The sequence below is a fragment of the Pseudopodoces humilis genome, chromosome 1 (assembly GCF_049639895.1).
Source record: "Pseudopodoces humilis isolate 2021_Gansu_Grassland_sample_001 chromosome 1, ASM4963989v1, whole genome shotgun sequence".
Lineage (NCBI taxonomy): Eukaryota > Metazoa > Chordata > Aves > Passeriformes > Paridae > Pseudopodoces > Pseudopodoces humilis.
Window position 1 is genome coordinate 98,704,954 of NC_142200.1, and position 22,033 is coordinate 98,726,986.

At 38.3% G+C, this 22,033-nt stretch overlaps 1 protein-coding gene across 5 annotated transcripts in view; it reads left to right on the forward strand.

Annotated features, from left to right (window-relative positions):
• The window catches only part of CDK13 (cyclin dependent kinase 13), a 46,930-nt gene extending 28,210 nt beyond the window's left edge, over positions 1-18,720 (forward strand). The window contains exons 7-14 of one of the 5 annotated variants that reach the window (XM_014258680.2): positions 209-265; positions 2,932-3,033; positions 3,151-3,228; positions 5,357-5,473; positions 6,413-6,544; positions 8,840-9,045; positions 11,904-12,467; positions 13,614-18,720. In XM_014258680.2, coding sequence (XP_014114155.2) covers positions 209-265; positions 2,932-3,033; positions 3,151-3,228; positions 5,357-5,473; positions 6,413-6,544; positions 8,840-9,045; positions 11,904-12,467; positions 13,614-14,470 — 2,113 coding nt within the window. In that variant the 3' untranslated portion in view covers positions 14,471-18,720. The remainder of the gene's footprint in view (positions 1-208; positions 266-2,931; positions 3,034-3,150; positions 3,229-5,356; positions 5,474-6,412; positions 6,545-8,839; positions 9,046-11,903; positions 12,468-13,613) is intronic. The other 4 variants (XM_088067440.1, XM_088067466.1, XM_088067398.1 and 1 more) reach the window with 4 other exon arrangements.
• The last annotated feature ends 3,313 nt before the right edge of the window (positions 18,721-22,033 follow it).

Consider the following 22,033-nt stretch of genomic DNA (forward strand, 5'->3'; position numbering starts at 1 on the left):
TACCTAATTTTCCTTATTTGTCTTTGCTATTCAGTAAGTTAGCATGCTGTTTAGTGAAGAGATGAAGAGATAGCAAAGCATTGCCTCTTCATTAATGTGGCTTGGTGAAGATCACTTGCAGCTGTTGCAGTCTTAAGCTTTACCTGATTTTGAGGGAAGAAAACTTAACAGGATTAAACACTAAATAATTCTTTGCTTTTTCCACCAGAGGGCAGATAAAGCTTGCAGATTTTGGGCTTGCTCGGCTGTACAACTCAGAAGAAAGGTAAGATACAATTGTACTGTGAAATAACATTCAGAAGTTAAATCTTTTTGCATAACTATTATGAAGGACAGACTTTTGTTTAGAGGCAATGTTATTGTGCTGTAATATAATTGCTTAGGAAAGGAAAAGAAATACATGTTGTCTTACACTGCATAAAACCACAAAAGTTTCTTTGTGCAAGTGTTTTGCTTTTCCAGGTGTTCTGGTTAAATAATGGTAGAGACTGGCCATACATTGATTGGAAATTAAGTTGCACTCCTAAGTTTCTGGTCCTGTAAACCTGACATATATTTCTTCTCTTGGTATGCCGAAAGTGTTATTTAGGGAAAGCAAAATTATTTTTTTTTGCTGACACAAAGTATCATACAGTTCCTATTCAATAAGCATTACTTTTGTGTAAAATTAAACTTTACATTTCAAGGAGTTCATTGTATTCTTTAGGCAGTCAGTGCTGTTGACTCTGCTGGAAACACAGATACAAGTTTAAATAAAAGTTATTCTGAAACTTCTCATGACTTGTGCTTCTGTTCTTGGCTTCATTATGCTCATACTCTAGAAAACAGGTGCACAGATTTTTATGGTTTAAGAACTTTAGTATTTACTTTGTAATGTAGTATTTGTAATGTGGAACTGGCTTTTCAGAATCCAGGCTGAATGTTCACTACAGTAGTATGTCTATGAGGTGGTTGGATATAGAGATGGTTGGATACCTGAGCTTACTTTGATTTCTGCATGTCTAATTTGGGAAATAATACCCATAATGTTAGCTTTATGAGTTTGTTTTCTACACAGCTCTTAGGTTCTTGATAAACGTGTTAGCATTAGTTTCTCTGAGCTGTTGTCTCAGAACTCTTATTTCAGGAAAATATGCTTAAGTACAGTTATGAAAACTGTTGACTATAATAGCAAAGTGAAATAATCATAAGCATCTGCTATCTATTTCTTGGTTTGGATGTACTTAATAATAAGAGGATGTTACCCTGTCTTCTTGTTTTAACATGCACCAAACTGGCCTAATGTTTTTCCCCTCTGGTTTACCATGTTTTGCTTGGGTTTTTTTAAATTAATAGAAATTTTGTTTGTAAAACTCACTATTCATTAAGGGTTAAAGGTTCAGTGTCCTTATAATGCCAATAACCCATTTTACTGTACATGAAACAGTAACGTTATTATGCCATTATGCATAAACTAAACAAAGATTAAGATTTAATTAGGCTAGCTAATAGAATTACCAGTTGAACATGGGAAAATAATTAGACTCTCTGTAGATTTTTGGCAATTCTTTTGTCACTCATTTTCCTTCTGACCTGCAGTAATAGATGTAATTAATGTATATCAACAACTGTACAATAGCTGCTGTTTTAATTCATGTACTTTGCATTTAGTTTACTGTTGTTTAGAATTTAATACTGTTGGAAAGGGTACAGAACTTAGTTGGGGCATAATGGAGAGGAAATAAAAATTTAAGTAAATTCCCATTGGTTGTTGTAGTTGTGCTCCTTTAAATGTTATTCTGATTTAACATGTTTGGAGTAGGAGATATGACAGTTTGCATGACAAGACAACTGTTCAAATAAAAATCACCATATACTAATACCTATGAGCAATGTATCTGTAGATACAGTCCATAACATGTAAAGATTTCATAGAGGAATGCTTGCTTCAGAGATAAATATGATAAATTATCAGATTGTTTGCAAAAAACATGCTACCTTCTAAAAAGGAATTGGAGATGTGTGCATTAATGAAAGAAGGACTCAAATGATTTTACAGAAATTACACCTGTACTACTGAGAATGCTGTAAGAGCTTGTTAGGCTTCATTCTATGGTTGTTCATACTTAATGTTTCTCTTTCTGTTTGGAGTTACTGAGTGTTGGTAACAATGAAAAACTGAAGAAAACCTGAAAGAATTCTGGAATAACTTTTAAAGCACCCTGGTTGAAACAAAATGAAAATTGAACATCTCTTTTTCTGCTTTCCATTATGAACAGTTGATGGAGTAGTTCAGCCTGTGCACAAAAAAAAAAATGTCTGCATTAGTAGAACTCATTGCTTTAGTGAGAGGATGGAAAGGATTATTCACAGTGACCAAAATTTCTGGATAGAGCTGTGGAGAATTAAAGATGTTGTGAAATATAAGAAGATACTAGAAGCATTCCAGGCTTTGGAATCAAAATTTGTCAATAATGTAGTTCCAGAAAAAGGCTTTTATCTCTTTTGCTCATACTTAAAGAGGGAAAAATGACTTTTTTTTTTTCTTCTTTTTAAAGTGCTTGTAGAGGTCCTATATTCAGTATGATAATAGCCAACAGTTGTGAGGAAGTTATTGGGTTTTATCTTCAGGTTCTGCTCCTGAAATAACTAGCAATGTAATAAATACACAGTATTGCTTTCTGAATAATAACGGAGACACAAAATTCAGATAGCATCTCAAGGTGGCTCTGTGATTACTATTTATATCTTCAATTTGACTTTTTATAGCCTTCATCAGACAATTGTGTTTGCTTTTGTAGAGTTACCACTCTGCAGGACTAAAATTAAAAGGGAGTGAAGGATTGTACTGTTCTTAAACAGCATCACAGAAGTAATGTCCTTAGGGTATAATTTTTTCAGAAGTGTGATCATACTAAAATGATAGTCCTCTCTTTTTCCTCCTTCCAACAGCCGACCATATACCAACAAAGTTATTACATTATGGTATCGGCCTCCTGAACTTCTTCTTGGGGAAGAAAGATACACACCAGCTATTGATGTCTGGAGCTGTGGGTAAGAGTTTGGATAGAAGCATAGCAAGGATAAGAAAAAGCCAAAAATAAATCTTAAAGTTTCTATCGATCTGTGCTGAAAGCCATAATGATGGAATTTTGCAAAACTGTTTTACAGCTGTATCCTGGGTGAACTTTTTACAAAAAAGCCAATATTTCAAGCCAATCAAGAACTTGCTCAACTGGAACTCATAAGGTAACTAGCAAGCACTGCTATGTAGTAGGTGCCTCCTAAATTGACGGGTTTCTTAGTGTTAAAATCTGAGATAGCACACTGCAAATACTTGCAAGTGCTCAGTTAGTGCCCCAAATGAGATGTTCAAGGTTCTGAGGGGCATGTTACACAAGTGACTTTGGCACAGACATGAAGGTTCCTTTGTGAGTGTTCTGTGCTCCTAGCCGTGTACAGTTGACGAGTAAGATATGCTTTTGTAGAGTAGCTGGAGTTGCCTATTACTGAAATTGTAAAAAGAGAGTAATCAAAATGCCTGTAATTTTTTAGATGATGTTGCAACTTACTTGCAGCAAATCAAAATGAGAACATGGACAATAACAGGGACAAATGGGAGGAGCAGGTATTTGGCATGCTGCTGCCCATGAGTTCTTGTTTCAAGCCTACCATGTACACACCTGGGCTTTATTATTTTTGCAGGAATATTTCTGTTCTCTTACAAACTGCCAGACATTTGTTTGGTGGAGATAAAAATTCTGTTTCTTTCTTTGTTCTGAATGAAACATAGAATGATAAGTATTTAATTCATTGGAATTAAATCCACTTTAATGGATTTAAAGTGCATCATCTTCTTTCCCTTTATTCAGCAAACAAAATTTTTTCTTGATTCTGATATCATAATTGACATTGTAAATGAGGAGAGGTGCTCTTCCTAGAAACAAGGGGAAAGGAGGGTGGATCCTACAGAACTTAAAGAAGGTGAACAGTAAATGGTCAATTAACTTAATAAAAGATCCTGCAACATCATATATCGAGATGTTTTTCAAAACAGATTGAATAGTAGCATGTTTCTGTGTAACATGTTATCAGCTGGCCTGAAAAATTTAAGGTATTAGGAGATACAAAAAAGACCAGTGGTTGTTTTTGGCATAAGAATTAAACTTGTGAGTTTGGGAATTTTTGTTTTTGAGCACTAGATGGCATTGAAGCACATGAGAATGAATAAATCAAAGTTTTTATTTCTTTGTGTTTTACCTCTAGTACAAAACTCTAAAACTTTGTGATGTCCTTCTGCTGGAAGCTTCTGTTTGTAGCTCATTTCTCGTCTTCACTGATGCTATGCATTTTTTGCTGTTTGAGCATAATATATCAGTTTTATCAACATCTCTGCTGTGATCATGTTGCAGTCAACAATTATACATTTATCTTTTCAAACTTTATCAAAGATAGACCTGAAGTACATTCTGATAGTAAGAGATTTATTATTTTTATTCTCCCTCCTGAAAATTACATACCCTAACCAGCATAAAATCAGAGTGGTTTGCATAGGACCTGGGGCATAATGAAAAGATCGTTAGGTCTCTTACGCTAGCCATTTAAATCTTAGAAAAAGGAGGGCTGAACTAGGGAAATGTATTTGCAAAATGTCCTTTTATGGCTGCCTGCATCAGAATTTGAAATCTTGCATATATGAAAATACTTTATTATTTCTTGTGCTCAGAAGTGTGGGGTTGATCAAGTTGTGCTTAGGCATCCTTGGCTGGAAAAAAAGATGGGGATGGAATGTGAAGCATAGGAGTATGGGCAGCTCCATTTGTTGAGATAGATAAGGCTTGAGACATAAAACTCAAAACTGAAGTAAGAAATATAGACGTTTTCTAGTGTTTTCTGTCTTCAGGACTTACTGAATTGCTTGGGTTTTTTTCCCCTTATGTCTTCAGCATTAAATAAATTTCTCAGTGTAAACTGCTTTTTCAGTTATTTGGTATATCTTTCTTCAGTGGGGTTGGGAGCTAAGGATATAAAAGGTACTCTAAATGTGGGCTATTCAGTTCTTCTAGTCAGATACCTGGAGTAGCCTTCAGATGTAGTTGGTTTGGTTTCTCAAAATATTTGTGTAAAGGATGTATAGGCTGGACTGAGGTAGAAATGGTAAGTTGAGTCTCTGTGGAGTGATTACCCTTTATAGACAATTCACCATTATTTAATGGTGTGGGGCATTTGACAGTGGAGAAATTTTAGCTAAAAATAACCTGAACATGAAAATTGAGAATTATTTTTGTTTTCACTGTACTTTCATTAATAAAAATGACAGCTGTGCTCATTTGTGGTTTTGGATCTCATACCCTTTTTTCCCTTCTTTTTGGTACAGCCGAATTTGTGGAAGTCCTTGTCCAGCAGTATGGCCTGATGTTATAAAATTAGCTTATTTCAACACTATGAAACCAAAGAAGCAGTATCGTCGAAAACTGAGAGAAGAGTTTGCTTTGTAAGGATGAAGAATTAGTTTAGTCAACTCTAATAGCATTAAGTTTTCCCAGAGACTTTATGAACTTCAGTATTTTCTGGAGAACAAGCATAGATCAAGTGTAAAGAAAAATGGCTTTAGGTTCTTTTCCTTCCCATGATACCCACTGAGCTTGTATTAACCCTTATTTAATAGGAGCACCAAGAAGAGGAAAGAAGGCTCTAAAATGTCAGCCACCTGTCAGCTTTCACCTAAGGAAACCTAAGGATTTGTTTGGTACACCTGCTTGTTGCCCTGTCCAAAAAACAGCTCGAGTACTTAATTGTTTTTTATTGGTAAACCTGGCTACAGCTAAATGTGTAGTCTGGTTAACATTACAGTCTTTTGGGTCATAAACTCATTCAACACAGAGGAGTTACCTGAACCATTATGTTCTAAAGTACTACCATTGGACTAGTTTTGTGCATATATCGCAAGTGAAAGGTATGGAAAACAGCTGTAAGCTTATTTTAAAGGGGTTGTTCCCCTCCTTCAGGTACAGTGGGTTTCAAGAGAAATGCATAATCCTGTTCATACTAGAGACTAATATCTTTGAAGCAATAGAATTATTGGTTGGGAATCAATCAGAAGTCCAACTCCCTGGTGCTAAATTCCAATATGTAGAGTAACCATATAGCCTTGGCTTTAAAATGTGGGTGTGGTTTTTTGTAAGGACAAGGTTTCAAGGAATGAAACAACACAAGGCAAAGAAAGTTTGGGTTATATAATAGCACAGGTAGTAAAAGGTGAAGTTTATTTCTGCTTCTTACTATCAAGCTCAGGTTGTGGGTGCATTTTATTGCTATATAAGTTACCTGAGGACTTAATGATCATCTTGGAAGAGATATGTTAATTAAAATTTTCCACATGTGTGGTACAAAATAAAGATGCGATGCTTTCCTCTGTTTTGCACTTTTGTAGCATCCCACCAGCTGCATTAGATTTATTTGATTATATGCTTGCCCTGGATCCCAGCAAGCGCTGCACAGCTGAACAAGCTCTTCAGTGTGAGTTTCTGCGAGATGTGGAACCATCTAAAATGCCTCCTCCAGAGTAAGTAATTTCCACTGGTAATGCCACTGACCTCTAGGAAATGTGAATGTGCACTGATTTCAGTAAGTTCATTGTGGTTCAGTAAAAGAGATGGTGGCAGAAGTGTTGACATATACAGTTATTGAAAGGTGATTCTACAGTAAAATGCTTGTGTAATTAAGTGACTCTTATGTAACAGATAACAGAGTTGATTTGTCATTTCTAGAACTAGTTATTGAGTTACTACCTTTAAAGAAAATACTCTTCTATGAATGCTTCTAATATTTAAAGAGCATAATTTCTCTTTTATCTGTTTATCAGTGTCTACTTTTTCCAGGGATTTTGAGGTCCTCCATGAATCTGAATTTTCTTTGATGATAGAATGACACTGGGTATAGAGTTGTGCACAGGTACCTGAGAGTTAAAGTGAAATACAGTGAATTGATTCATGAGCCAGATGAGAGCCTTGGTTTTACAAGCAGGAAAAGTGAAACTGTGCAGGGTTGTTCCTGTCAGTTTCTCTAGAGGAAATGTATTGCAGTGTCCTGTAGAATTTTTGCAGTGACTTCGCAGTCATTTTTAGTCAGTACAAATCATATTTGGAGCATTTCCTGAGATAAACAGTGAAAAGGTACTAGAGAATTTGTAGCTCTCATTCTTTCCTCATTATAGCTGTGAGAACATAGAATCTATGATACTGTTTGAGTAAACTGAATCTTCAAGGCAGCCTATACTGACTTCTTTTTATTTAAGGATTTTATTAAAATTCTTTATGGACTTATCTGTTACATACACAAGATTGTTACACAGAATCACAGAATGAGTGAGGTAGGCAGGGACCACAATGGGTCATCTGGTCCAGCCTCCATGCTCAAGAGTGATCCCAGAGCACATGGCACAGGATTGTGTCCAGATGGTTTTTGAATATCTCCAGTGAGAAGATACAACCTTTCCACAGCCTCTCTGGGCAAACATTACTGATGTTCCTGCAAATGAGCTGAAGAGGGTTTCATTGTCCGAATATGACTATATCACTGTGTGAAAATCAGGAATCAGCAAGCTCAAGCTGTTTGCTGAAGTTTCAGAACCACTTGTGCAGCATGTTGCTTATGTGCATTTTAAAGTAAGTGAATGGGAAAATCATCTTTTCTTCAGGGATGTGGTAATACATCCATTCTAGAAGCTGATATATGCAAATTCGAAACAGACTAGTCACTGGTGTCATTCTAAAAATTAGGAGGAGCCACACTCACTTCTGGCAGAGCACAGGAAAATGTCGCCTGTTCTCTTGAGAGACTGAAGTTCTGTTTTGGGAAGGAGAGCTGTTCATCCAAAGAAAGTGACATGCTGATTGGAAGGACCACAAGATACTTCTCACAATGAGTTCTTGCTTCAAGTTGTTTTTCAGAGGGAGAGAACAAAGGAAACAGTTGTCATAATTGCCTTTTCAGTCTCTTGTCATTTGTCAGCTAGTTTTTCCATGTTCCTGGGTGACAGAACTGCCAAGACAGTTAATAAGTAATAGGAAAACATAAACTAGTATTGTTGCTGCCCATCTCAGTGGGTCTTTGTGGCTCTGTGGGTCTTTGTATTTCTGTGGGTCTTTGCGTTCCTCAGGAAATCAGAATTGAGATGCCTGCAGGGAACTGTAATGGAAGGACAGAATTACTGGCAGATAAGTTTCTTAGGAGAATTTTCCTCTGCATTCATACGTCTTAAAGGATATCCCCTTGTTCTTCCTGGCATCCCTGCTTTGCTAGTGCCAAGTGATATATATTCATGCAACTTTTTCCTTTTTTTTCCCCACCCACTTTCTAGGTTGGGTGAGCTGTACACTATAAACACTAGATAGCCATGTCTATTACTGTGGACAAATATGTGACCTACTGACTCAGCAATACTTTCATAAGCAGACAGAAGGACCCTGCAAAAAATGTTTTCATATTGATAACTTAGTTATCTAGTAGTATGCAAGCTGTATTTCATAGCAACTGTGCAGCATTGATTTTAAAGTTTTGAATTACACAGATAATTAGGAAAATAATTCTCATTTTAAGATACTGTCTCCCCTTTTCTGCCAGGAGGACTTGTGCTTCTGAAAGAGGCACTCTGTAAAGAGTTTTCAGCCAGAAAAAGCAGGTCTGATATTTTGCTGGCTTTTAAATGTTTCCTGGTGTACTTCTGAGTTCCAGTAGGTTCATCTTTCAAGAGTTATATTATGTATAATTTAAGTGGTTTTAAAATCAGTGTGGTTAAAAAAAAAAAAAAGTATTAAAAATAGGGATAAAACTGATTATCTCAAATCATTCTTTGCAGCCTTCCTTTGTGGCAGGATTGCCATGAGCTGTGGAGTAAGAAACGCAGAAGACAGAAGCAGATGGGCATGACTGATGACTCTACAGCAGCTAAAGTCCCTAGGAAGGATCTGTCCCTAGGCATGGATGAGAGCAGAACCAACACCCCACAAGGCATGCAAACTTCTTCCCAACTCAAAACTCAGGGCAGCTCTAGTGTAGCACTTGGTCAGTAATATTTTCGGTTCTTATAATTATCTACTACTTGGATTGCACCTCTAGAAATTTTAGATGTTAGAGTATTGGCGTCCCCTGGATTCTTGAGGGAGGAACAGTATTGTAAGTTTAATTTTTGTTAAAAAAGATTTGCTTTTGCTTTTAGAAAAATAATTGTTCCTTACCACTTTTACCTAACTTTTCAGCCTGGTCGGAGCAACTAACTTGCTTGCTCTTTATTTTGAGGGGATTTTAGCTCTTGCTCATCTATAATTCTTTGGTAATTCCACAAGCCAGTAGCTGTTCTAATTTTGTCACAATCTCCATAGATTGGATAAGCTTTATTGGTATTGATAAACTGATCAGCAGGCAAAGTTTAGAACAATTGTCATTTTAAATGGAACAGATTCAATATGCATGTTATGTTAGTCTTCAGCTTTCCAGGTTGTTGGGGCTAAATGAAGTTGTAAAAAACCCAAAGAAATGCCAAACACCAAAACCACCCCTCCCAGAATCTGGTATAACATGAAGTATCTACCTCTGTGAATTGTACTGCCAATAATTCTGAAACTTAACCAAAGTATCTTGCTTGAGACAAGCTTTACAAATATAGCAAAAAAAACCTAATGGTTCCAGTATGGAGACCATTTGAAATACTCGGCAGTTAAGTGATAGTTCTTAAAAAATATGTAGAAATACAAAGAATAACAACACCAAATGGATACCTGAAAGTTGAATGCAAGACGGTTTTTAATTGTGCAAAGTAACCATAAATCCTACGGCACTGATAGAGGAGTTCAGCTAAAAAACAGTCTGTGCATTCATAGCAGCTGACAATTCTGCTGGATTTAATACTATAACCATCTTGAATCAACCCTTAGTTTAACAGTAGAGAAGAGCTCCAAATATTCTGTGCAAAGATACATAGAAAGTAGTTGTTTTGATCTTATTTTTTTGCAATTCATTGCCTCTTGCTCCATTCATCTGGTTTCTCACTGTAAACCAACTGTGAGATCCATATGTTTAGGCTAAAGTTTTGGCAGCATTTTCAAGAATGACTTTCTGTAACTTTTCCCCCATCAGTGAAACTATCTTAGAAGTTTAAAGAGTCCAAAAGGATAGTTAGCTTCTTTGTGCTTTTATGAAGTAACAGCCTGATGAGATACTGCTGTTTAGTCATTAACACTGACTATGGAAAAAAACCCTAAGCAAATGGAGAAGGAATCATTCACACCTATATTGCTTTTTACACATACGTACACAGAAAAATATATCTAGCTAGAAAAGAAGACAATTAAATTTTCAGTGGAGCAGAGAAGCATTTCCTGTATTAAACAAAACACTTCTGGAAGCCGTAATGCACCTTAGATAATATTCTAAGACACATTATATAACACCATGGCTAAATACATGCTTTAGCCAAAACTCTTGCATTTTTTTCTAAGTACCCCAAAAGGAGAGGTTAAAAAGACATGTATTGATTGCTAATGTTCTGATTCATGAATGGGACCCCTGGTTATTGCATTTTGCAATTTAACAGGAAATGTTGAGAGCTCAATAATTTTGTTATGACAAATTTCCTAGAATACAGTTTCCTGTTAGAGTGAACTTAAAGCTAACCAAAAAGTTTGGAATAGGTAGATTAGTTTCCCTGTTTGGCATTTTTCTGATGAATTTTCACTGAGAGTCTGAGAGAAGTTTTAGTGTTGAATATACAGATGTGAGAAAATCTTCAGTTAATCACAAGGTCTAAGTGAGAGTCAGCAGTACAAGGCATAAGAAATTGTGATTTCTTTTTTTAATTGCTGAATAGAAGGTGGATTATATTCATATAGATACATAAACATTTTGAAGTCCCTGGATCCTGCTTAAGTAGATTCCAAGTGCTCATATCCTGGTGCACATCCACAAGTAGAGCTGTGGGTTGTGGGTTTTGAAGCACTCTCCAGCTGTGCTGCTCTTAAATCTTGCAAGGCAAATATTATGAATTAATATATTGGTAAGACAGAACAATGGCAAGGATAGAAGAGGACTGAATGTGTTTGTGCTGACCTGGGTTAAGAATTCAGAGCTCAGCCAGCCTGCTCACACACTCATTTTGCAGTTTTCTAGCTGCTTTCTTCCCTAAGTCATTTGCTCGTAAGGCACGTTGCAGTCCATGCTACTTCACTTCTATCAAAGTAAATCACCACAGTGGATGATTGAAGCTCAGAAGCTACCTTGATATTCAAACTTCCTTATTCATATTCCCCTGCATCATCATAATTGCTCTTATTTGTGGCAAACTCCATTTAATTGAATTAACTGATATTATCACGTATTTCCTGCTACTGAGGGATTGACATCTTGTCCCTCAAAGTCAGCACTTCTTTTTGCATTTATACTGTGAGCTCTTAGGCCACCTAGAGCTGGGTCACTTGGGCAGGTGTTAAAACCCAGATGCTGAATTAGAATGGGCTGGAATATACTTGGAAATGGGTTTTACAGATGGCTACTTTTTAACAAAGAGTTGTGATATGTCAAAGATAGGAAATTTTATGGGGATTGGAAGTCTTACAGCTGCCTAAAGCAGGTGGCCTTAAGCCCCAACTTAGTTATATTGTGGAAAATTGAGCTCTAGCTTGGTGTTTTTCCATCTGTCCAAGTGCATGTGTGCACCTCATGAAAGTCACTTTGGTTATATTGGATCTTACTGTTCCATTTCCTATAGATACTCCCCAAAGACAGTTAATATGTAAAAGCTTTCAATTTCTGTGTTGTCCAAACCCATGCTTTGCCAGTCATGTCAGCCATGTTAGATTAGTCTTCTTTTGAGTTTCTGAAATATGCCAGTTCTAAATAATACTTAAAAACACCTTTTTTGTCTTTAGCAAAAACAAGCACTGGACAGCAGTTAAACCAGAATGAAGTGGCAATCCTGCTAAACCTGCTACAGTCTAAAACAAGTGTTAGTTTGGCACAGTTTGCCCAAGTATTGAATATTAAGGTAAACCCAGAGACTCAGCAGCAACTAAATAAAATAAATCTTCCTGCTGGAATTTTGTCAGCAGGTGAAAAACAGTCAGAACAGCAGCAGCAGCAGCCACCGCCTCCTCCACCACCACCTCCAGAGCAGGAGCCTCTAAAACAGCCGATGGTCACGCAGCCCCCTGTGCCACCTGCTCAGCTGGGTCAGCCTAAGGCTGAGACTGATGCTGCCCAGGCAGCTGTGCAGAGTGCATTTGCTGTTCTGTTGTCTCAGTTAATAAAGGCTCAGCAAACAAAACAGAAAGATTTTGCGTTGGAGGACAAGGAAAATGGATCAGGAAATGAAATGTCATTACAACTCAGGCAGCCTCCAGAGCTCGCAACTCCTGTATCTGTCAGCCGAGATGACGTGGAATCTCCAGCACCTGGCTACCCACATCTGATCAAGTCATTATACATGTCTGCAGGTACTGTAGGCCTTTATTGCTAACCAGCAAATACCTGGAGCACTGGAGATGTAATAATTTGGGAGTAGAGAATTGACATGTTTGCCATATGAATCTGTGCGAGTATAGGAGATTAAACAGATTTGGTCACATTTTACATCTCAGAGAATTTGTCTCTTAGTCTAACAGGTGCCGTGCAGACAGAGCAAACAATGATACCCAACCTAAGAAGTACAGAAGTATTAGTATTGAAACATTGTAGTGGTTTAGGTTACTATCCTAGGGGTTGGGGTTTTCTTAGTGGTGAGTGTGGTGGTGAAGACAGGTTTTTTTTTTTCTAGCAGATGCGTAGATATAATTTGCCAATTTTGACTGTGTGTTTAGGTAAAGCTTATTTTGGTGAGACAGTATTCTTTTTTGGGTTTTAATGCTGACTAGAGCAGTTCCTTAGTGTCAATGTCACGTGTGTGTGTGTGACCCATTAACTGTCACACACACACATGGCTAAAGTTTTCCATTGAGGTATAGTAGTGGCTTCTGTAGTCTTCCCACAGTTTAGAGCTCTATTCATCTTTTTGGGTTGCAAATTCAGATTTATTATGGTGGTTCATGTATTGTTTTGTGGTGTTTCCAGCTGTTAAAAGAGATACTCTGAACCGAATTGGGGCTGTTCTTGGGGGGTTTGGGGGGAGGGAGGGGGTGGGTTGAGAGGTGTGCTTTTTTGTTCGTGTTTATCTCAAACCTTGAGTTTTGCTGTTCTTCGATAGAGTGGCCTTTTTTCCCCTTGAGATTTCTATCCTGTGAATCTATCTTTATCCTTCTTTGAATTTTTATTGTTTGTGTTGCTTTTGTCCTGGTCGTTTCATTTTGTTGGGGTCTTTTTTTAAGGAGCTTGAACTGTTTTTCTTTAATTGACTGCCTGGTAATCTTACTTCAAGGAGTAACCTGTATCATGCTCCTGATGCAAATGAGCAGTTTTTGAGAGAGACTTTGCCCAAAATAATGTAATTACTGCTAAATTTAACTAATAAATTCATGAGAATTGAAATTATCAAACCTCTATGTTTTTCCAGGAAGGAGTCCTTTTCTTTCTGGTCCTGTTATTTGTATACTTGTATATTTGTATACTTTTATTCCAGGGCTTTTCTTTTTCTTCTTTTATCTTAGGTCAAGAAGATTTGGTTAGGCAGTCTGAGATGAGACTTCTGAACCGAACACCTGAACAGGAGCGCCCTCGGATCTTGCCTCCGGACCAGCGTCCCCCCGAGCCACCGGAGCCTCCGCCGCTCACTGATGAAGACCTTGATTATCGGACAGAGAATCAGCATTTGCCTATAAGTAACTCTTCAGGAACAGATCCTCATGCAGGAGTGAAAGCAGCTCTTCTGCAGCTGCTGGCTCAGCATCAAGCTCAGGCGACAACGGAGGAGCCAGTACAAACGAGTGTGGATTATCAGGCTAGAGACTCCTATGTAACAGGCCCAGACTACAAGGATAACTTTGGATCATCGTCCTTCTCATCTGCCTGTTACAGCACTAGCGATGGAATAGGAAGCGGATCATCAGGAGTATTAGAAAGGAGGAGTTTCCTTGGAAACTCAGATATTCAGTCTTTGGATAACTACAGTACTGCTTCATCTCACTCTGGTGCTGCCCCTCCTCCATCAGCCTTTCCAGAATCCTTTCCTAGCTCAGTAACTGGTTATGGAGACATTTACCTCAACGCTGGCCCCATGCTGTTCAGTGGAGATAAAGACCATAGGTTTGAATACAGCCATGGCCCAATCCCGGTTTTGGGGAGCGGCAGTGATGCTTCCACAGGGCCAGAGAGTGCTCACTCTTTGCCCACAAAGATTCACAACTATAGCTATGGAAGTAATTTACAGGAAAATCCCACTGGCATCAGCCACATGCATGGACAGACTTGGACTTCTCCTGCCCAAGGACCTGGCTATTCCCAGGGATACAGGGGACACATTAGCACATCTGCAGTAAGAGGGCGAGGCAGAGGATTACCATATTGAGTATCTGTTTTTCCTCAGGCACATCATTTTTATCTGGAAAAACATTTTTTTTCCCCCTAGCTGCAATTTAAAGCAGCAATTCAACAGACTTGAATAATGTTAATTCAACAGCTTTATTTTTATGTGGAAAAGGGTCTTGCATACAGTAGGAAAAATTTAAAAATGCTTACAACTCATGCTGTCTAAAAACTAGATGACTTGATTGTACATGTTCACAAACTCTAGTTCTGACTTTTATTTTGTATTTTGGCAGTTTTAAGTGGATGCTAAATTTAGGGACATCAGCTTTTTATGGCACTCTTTCAGATCTTCTGAACTATGCACATTTGTGCTTTTTTTGTAAGTTTGGACCAACTTTTATGTAAAAAAAATATGAAATTTTACAACAATCAAAGCAGGGCACTGATTTATTTGGTATTTTTCTTTTTACAGAACTACCTTTAGTCAAAGGTCACTGTCAGTCTTTGCACTGCTTTCAGTGTTATTGTGGAAGGTGTATTTCGTGCTCATTTCAGATAATAAAACACAACCTTTCTCTTGATGCAAAATTTTATAAATATTTGGTCAACGTTTTTTTTTCTTTCAAGAAAAAAAAAAAATGGGCGTTCTGGTAAAATGTTCTCTCCATCTCCCACACTTGTTTATATAAAAACTGTTTTACTTGAATGGTAAGTGCCTTAACTTGTAAGCTTAAGGTCTGCAAAAACTTGGAAGTACTTCATAGGTCACTATGAACATAATGCCTAAACCTGGGTAATTAACAAGAGAATTCAGATAATAGTAAGAAACTCAAACAGGTCCTAATCTTGTGGTGTTTACTTCACATGGGCCAGTTACTTAGAGACCTGATCTTACCTAGAAAAAATTGTAATTTCCAAATTGAACTTCATGAGAAACGTTGAAAGTGAGGAGAAGAATGAAGAGTGTAGTTTTTCCTCAGCTCCCTGTTGGAGTTGTAGTAAGTGTTTTAGTTCCTCTGCCAAATAAACTATACTTTATATGTCCTTACCAAGTGATGAAATAGTTTTTTTCTCTTAAATGTCAACAGCAGTAATTTCTTTACTTTGTGTGAGAAGCTGACACTGTTTGTCTTTTTACCCCAAATACTGCATTGTAGGAAGTAACCAAAGGAAAAATGACCAGTATTTAAAGCAATGGCAAAATGTTTGACACTTAGTTGTAATTCGCTGTAAACTTGTGATTGTGCCAATTAATTGATTTTTATCTGCTATTCCACAGAACATTTTAATATTGGAATTGAGTGTCTCGGAACAACTAAAATTTTTATAGTTAAAACTCTTACCAAGAGCCACTCCTCATACTAATTACAACTTCCAGCATGGTATTTTTTTTTGTTTCCTCTGGCAACAAGTGGTCTCTCTCCTGCAGAGAGGAGGTATGGTTTTATTTTGCCTGTACGTAAAATGATGTCTTGAAGCCCATATTGGAAACAATTTTCCAACTGATTATCCAGTTGACAAATCGGTACCTTATGTAACTGAGTGTTTAAATACTACTTTTTAAAAAGTAAAATTTCTACTTACACTATTACATATGTCTTGTCAATGACTTTTTGGATTTTCAGAATAGAAGCCAAAGCTGTTGGTGTTTCGTTTTAATTGAAAAACTTGATTCATATATGGCTAATTCCCACACTGTACAGCATGGAGAAACTCCCTTTGCTGACTGTGTAGTGTTTGAGGATCTGGCAGATGAGGAATGGAGAGAGTTCTGCTGCTTACACTGTCCCCAAGTCTGGCAGTTGCCTTCACTAGACACAATATTCCTATTGTGAATCCTGCCATCTGAAAATAAAACTGTCCAGGTCAGAAAGAAATACAACCTGAATAACCTGTGCGTAAGACAGGCAAAAGCTTCACGTGAATGACAGTGCCCTGGACCGTCTTTTCCCTGAGTAAGGACGTCCCCATAGCATTTTTCTCCTAGTAAAATTTCAAAGACAAAAATCATTAGTGTCGTTTAGATATGGACAGTGTTGGCTAAGGCTCTTTGTTTACTGATCTTTAAAAAACCCAGACCCACAAATACATACACAGGTTTCTCTTTATTTTGTATTGTTTTTTTCTAGAATCAAGCAAAAGACTTTCAAAGCTTATATGCACTTACTTTCACTAAAGATGTGCAGTCTGGGGTTACTCACCTGCACTTCTAGTGTAACTGCAGGCAATAGCTGGCTAAAAACACAGGTAAGTTCAAATGGAGAGTAGATCTCAGAGAACTTAATTATAATTGACTTCCAATACAAAAATACAAGGAAGAAGTTGTGTCTCCTACCTTCCCTTTCGGACATAAATTTTCAAGTCATTTAGTTAGCTTCATTCAATGCAGAGGAGTTGGTCCCCTCTGCCTCTGTAAATGAGTGTGCAGTTTCCTTATGAGCTGGCAGTACTTTCAGACATTGTTCTACCAGAATGGATTTCAGTCTTTGGCCATGAAAAATCCTCGATAACCTCAACACAATCCTGACTTTGAGGAGAGAGGAAGTGCAATAACCAATTGACTTCCAGATGAATCAGAAATAAAATCTGGTATGCTGTAGCAGATGAGTACTGTACAGTTCCTTTTCCCCAGCTTAAAGATGAGTAGCCTGTGACTTTGAACACTGCATTTGCCTGGAGCAACAGTGTAACTTGGAGGGAAGGTGAATGTGTTTCCATATGTGATAACTCTGAAAAGATTACAACCCAGGGAATCTTGCTGGGTCTTTTGCTGATGCCTTTCCTCCTGGGCTGATGGAGGCTGGGTGCAAGTGAGGGGCTCTGCCCTTGATGGTGTGGCAGGAGGATTAGTGCCTGCAGCCACTCTCCCCTGGCCTGGAATTGTGTCTGAGCAGATTAGCAGCCAGGGAATTGTCCAGATCTAAGGACAGCAGGTCTACATTCATTTGTACTGGACATGTGTATTACCTGTCAGCATTTCTCTTGAATTAAATCACACGATGAGGTGCTTATGGCAGCATTTTACCCTTACGTGTGAACTCCACTCAGCAGAGAGTCTGTACTAGTTTGGCATTTTACATCATGTGGCTCTTGCATTTTTGATGCAGTAGTAGGCATTCTGAAAACAGCGTTGTTTTTCTGTGGAGCCATGGCTTTTATTACTTTCTCCCTCATTCCTTTGGGTTTATGTTTTCCGTGCTGCGATTCCAAAGTGAGCTACAGAGACCTGGATACTACATCAAAAAGTAAGTGTTGTGTGTTTGTATTTCTAAATAAATATAGTGAAATACTGTAATAATGGACTATCAAATAGCAAGTACTTCATTATTTATATTAAGTGGTCTTTAGGCATACCAAGAGGAAGAAAACGAGCACGACTGGACTGCTTATGACCATGACTTAAAACACTTAGACTATTACAATGCTTAAATTTAGCCAAAGGAAAAGGAAACCACTTTTATGGATCGCTAGTTGTCGTTATCCTGAGCAGACTGAGCAGTGCTAGGGAAGAGATATAAAAATACATGTATCCTTAAATGTTAATATAATTTCTTGGAAAAATAATTTTTCAGTGGCAATCGTCTGTATTTTCTTATGTTTCCATAAAATGTGGTCTCAAATTTTCTTCATCCCACAGTAGTGTCAGGTGCTTTCTAGAAGCAGAGGCAGTAAGTGCCACATAAGTTCTTAGGTTTTGAGCGCTCTTCTCCTTCCACTTTCAGTTTTGGTGGAGGCAGTTTCAGTTATGGTGAAGTTTACAGTTGGATGAGTTTAATAGATAATTGTGTGTTAAAAACTGAAGTACTGAAGTAACACAGGATACCTCTTGTCTGTAGGCAAACTAGGTCTTGGACCATGAATTCTGTTTCTGAGAGAGAAAAATGTCAGATGTACTACTTGCATTCTTCTTTTCATTAATAAAACACGCAAGTGTTTTACATACAACATTTCTCCAGTCTGTTCTGTTACAGTGTTCTTTTTACATGAGGAAATTTTGGCTATCACCCTTCTTGAGAGTTTTGGGATGTTCTGTATTTGCAGAAGTGTGTCATGAAATTTAGGAATCGCCAGAAAATCTATTTGAATTCTATATTTAAAAATAAAATGACCTTGGGTTGACTTCAAATTAACTTGCTTATCAGGGTGAAGAAACTTTATTGCAGGAGTTATTTCGAGACAACTTAATTTAAAATAAATTGTTATGCTTCAGCTTGCTTACTCTTTGTTATTTTAAGCCATTTGTATATAAAATGTATTGTGCGGCCTGTAAATAAAATACTGAAAATTGAAGTCTTTCCTTGTTTTCCCTCTTTGATTGTCAAATAGCATTTCAAAAGAACATTGGGTTAAACTGAGAATGTTTTCAGTGTATTGAAATTCTGCAAGTTTTTAATACAACCCATTGACTGCTCCAGTCCTGTTTCAAAGGAGCCCTGCAGGGACTGACAGTGTGAGCCTTTGCTGGCAGCATGGATGGTGGGATGTGGGAGCCAAGGTGCAGCAGAGCATCCCTCAAGCACTGGTGGTGCCCCAGGAGCAGGCAGAGTGCTGGAGCCTGGGTGTGGGACAGGGGCTTTGCCAGTGCTGAGAAGCTGCTGCTTCAACACCTGTGAGCTGCTCAGGATGGTGGGCGATGGACAATGTGGTATTTTTTCTTTGCAGTTAATATTCTCCACCACAGTCTCATTAAAGAGGATGGTGTGTATGTTAGAAGCAATGGGAAATCAAACCCAAGCAGCCAGGTGTTTTCAGTGTCTGGTGAGACACTAAACTGAGCCTGGCTTAAGCAACTGTGCTTTGAATGCCTGAGGCTTTTCTTGCTTTTTTTCATACTCTATTAATCTAATGAAACCTTTTGAATCTTTCAATAAATGCTATACCTTCATGCAAAAATATGGCACTTGTTCTTCAGTTCTCTTGAGGTTGGGCAGAGTGCTGCTTCATCACTTGTTATTGATAAAGTCAATAGATGGGCATTCCAATTGAAAATGCAATCGGAAGTTACAGAGGCCAGCAGCAGTTACATAGGTGTTATTTGACATTAGGCTGACAAGATGTGTAGCTGCAGCCCAAAACATCTCACTCTGGAAACAATATTTTGGTGACAGCTACAATTAAAGCCCAGCCTTCAGTTCTGGTGACAAGCTCAGGCTGTATTTCACAGGGTGTTGACTTGCATGTAGCAGATCTGGTAGTTGTATGTAACCAATTCTATGTGTCTGCTCAGTTTTTCTCATGAAAGCTGCTATTGCAACTCAATAACAAAGTTGTGACAAAGTTGGCTCTGGTTTAAGTTGGAGCATGAACCCGAAATGGTTTGAGAATGGTGTGGCATCCCTTTCATTGAGCTCTTACTGCCGTAGGGGTAGCCAGCTGTGCAATAAGGTACCAGTAATAATTCCGGTGGGATCTGCATGTCAGTCGATATCCTCAGCTGCAAGTAAAATAGCATCAAGTGAAAAAGGAGATACACAAGTAACTGCAGAACAGTCTGTATCAACACAGAGCAATGAATGGCTCTATGAAATTGGTGGCAAGAGGGGAAACCAGTCCTCTTGTCAAAGCCATGAATTATTGCCTGCTAGCTTTGAAGAACAATGCAGTTTTGCAGAAGTTTCTTTTAAATTACCTGAACCAGGATTAGATTGCTTCTATTTTTAAGGAATGCCTGTAAAAACTGACAGGCCATCTGGATGAGCACGATTAGAGCTACCAAACTCCCCCACCATGTGGAAGAAAATGAAAGTTGGAGCCCTTTGCAGTTGCAGCAAACATGGGCAGAGAGAACTTAATTTGACAAATAAGAGTAACTGTAGCTTTTCCCAATCAACTGAATTTGCTTTGATGGAGCTTGAGAGTTTTGTTTTTAAAGTCGTTTACTTGTTATGGCTGCTTATTTTGGGCTTTTCTTACTTCCTGTGGAGAGAAGGCACAGTCAGAGGAACTTTAAGCTTTATGGCCATGTTTTCTTCAGTTAGAGCAGCCCTTGCCAATAGGCAATACTTGAATCTCTTCACACAGCATGGCTTCAGTTCTTGAGCAGTTCCTCTGGGGGCACTTTGGGTGTGCTACTGATATGGCAAATTGTCATAACATGGTGAATGTACCTTTAATAGGACTTTTTGCAAAGAGCCTTTGTGAAGATTTTTTTTTTATTTTAGGAAAATTATTAGGAAATACGGTGTAGAGGAGATATAGCTGGTTAGAAAGGGGGAATACTCAAGTGTATTATAGAAACCAGCCTTGTATTCACAAGCAGATCTGACAGCTATATGCTGCCCTTGAGGTAATTTGGGGGAGTAAGTGGTTAGTGTTTGACAGATGTCTCTGCTGTACTCCCTCCTGTGGGTTAGGCTGTGGTGTTAGTTGCTAGAGGACATAGCTGGAAGCAGGTGTTTAATCTTCAGCAATGTCTAACGCAGGTGCCTTTTTTCTTTCCTCCTGCAAGTTCTTTTCAGACCTGTTTTACAAATGTGTAAAGCATGTCAGCAGGTTCCATTATGGGGTACAGCACACTCTCTACAGCCTTTCGAGGACCTTGGTTTTGCCCAGGTGGCAGTGGTCAGGAAGCACTGATGCCTGCTTGCCCTGTGTTTGGGAGCCTCTCTGAGCAATGCCCTAAGCGCTGCCAGAGCTGCTTCCTCTCCTTGCTCTGTCTCCAGGTCACCCTGGGAAAGGAATGGGCTGTACAGAGAACTGAACAGAAGCCTAACTTTAGGAGGTGATTTTCCCTGAACAAAGAGCAAGGAAGAGACCATTACTTTTTTATTTTCATTCTCCTCATCCTTACCAACTGCATAAAGGATCTACAGGAATGGTTTCAAAGCAAGACCTGGTTGTTGGTGGGTTTTTTTGTTTGGTTTGGTTTGGTTTTCTTCAATTTTCTGTCCTGCTTTACTGGTATTGCCCTTCAGAGAGCATTTGGATGTTAGAAACCATCTGCAAATTAATGTAGCATTGAGAAATTGGGACTTCTGCTTTGCAGCTAACCCAGTAGCAAAAAATACATGGAAGTTACAGAAGAGGAGCAGGCCATTCCCTGTCTTCCTGCACTAGAGCTAAAATTAAAACACATCCCCATGCTGGGAAACAAAGGATGATGTGCACAGTGGACAAAAACAGCAGCCAAAATTATCCATACACAGTCCTGTAGCCTTTTCTGCCCCACAAATACTCCTGAAAACTCGTGTCATTCCTGGGCTGGAATCCTTGCCCTCAAGACAAGGAAGGCAGAGGACCTTCTAACTGCACAGGAACATTCCTGCTTTCTTTGCAGAACAAATTGTGACCATTTTTTAATCCATTTTTTTCTAAGAATTGTTTGTGAGGGGGAGGGGGTAGGGAATGGACTAAGAACTACAGATGACATGGGAAATGAATAGGAATCCATTAATGCTGTATATGAGAAGTAGAGTAGTAAATAATAGTTCAAAACTTATCTGCAGATGGTTTGGCAATTCCACATCAGGAAAGTATTACTCTAAACCTGGCAGATTTTAGAAGTGATATACATTTTTCTCCCCAGACTGCTTCTTGTTATGGATTACAGATCTTGCTGTGAGACTTCCAAGCAAGCACATATGTTTACACAAGACAGTGAAAC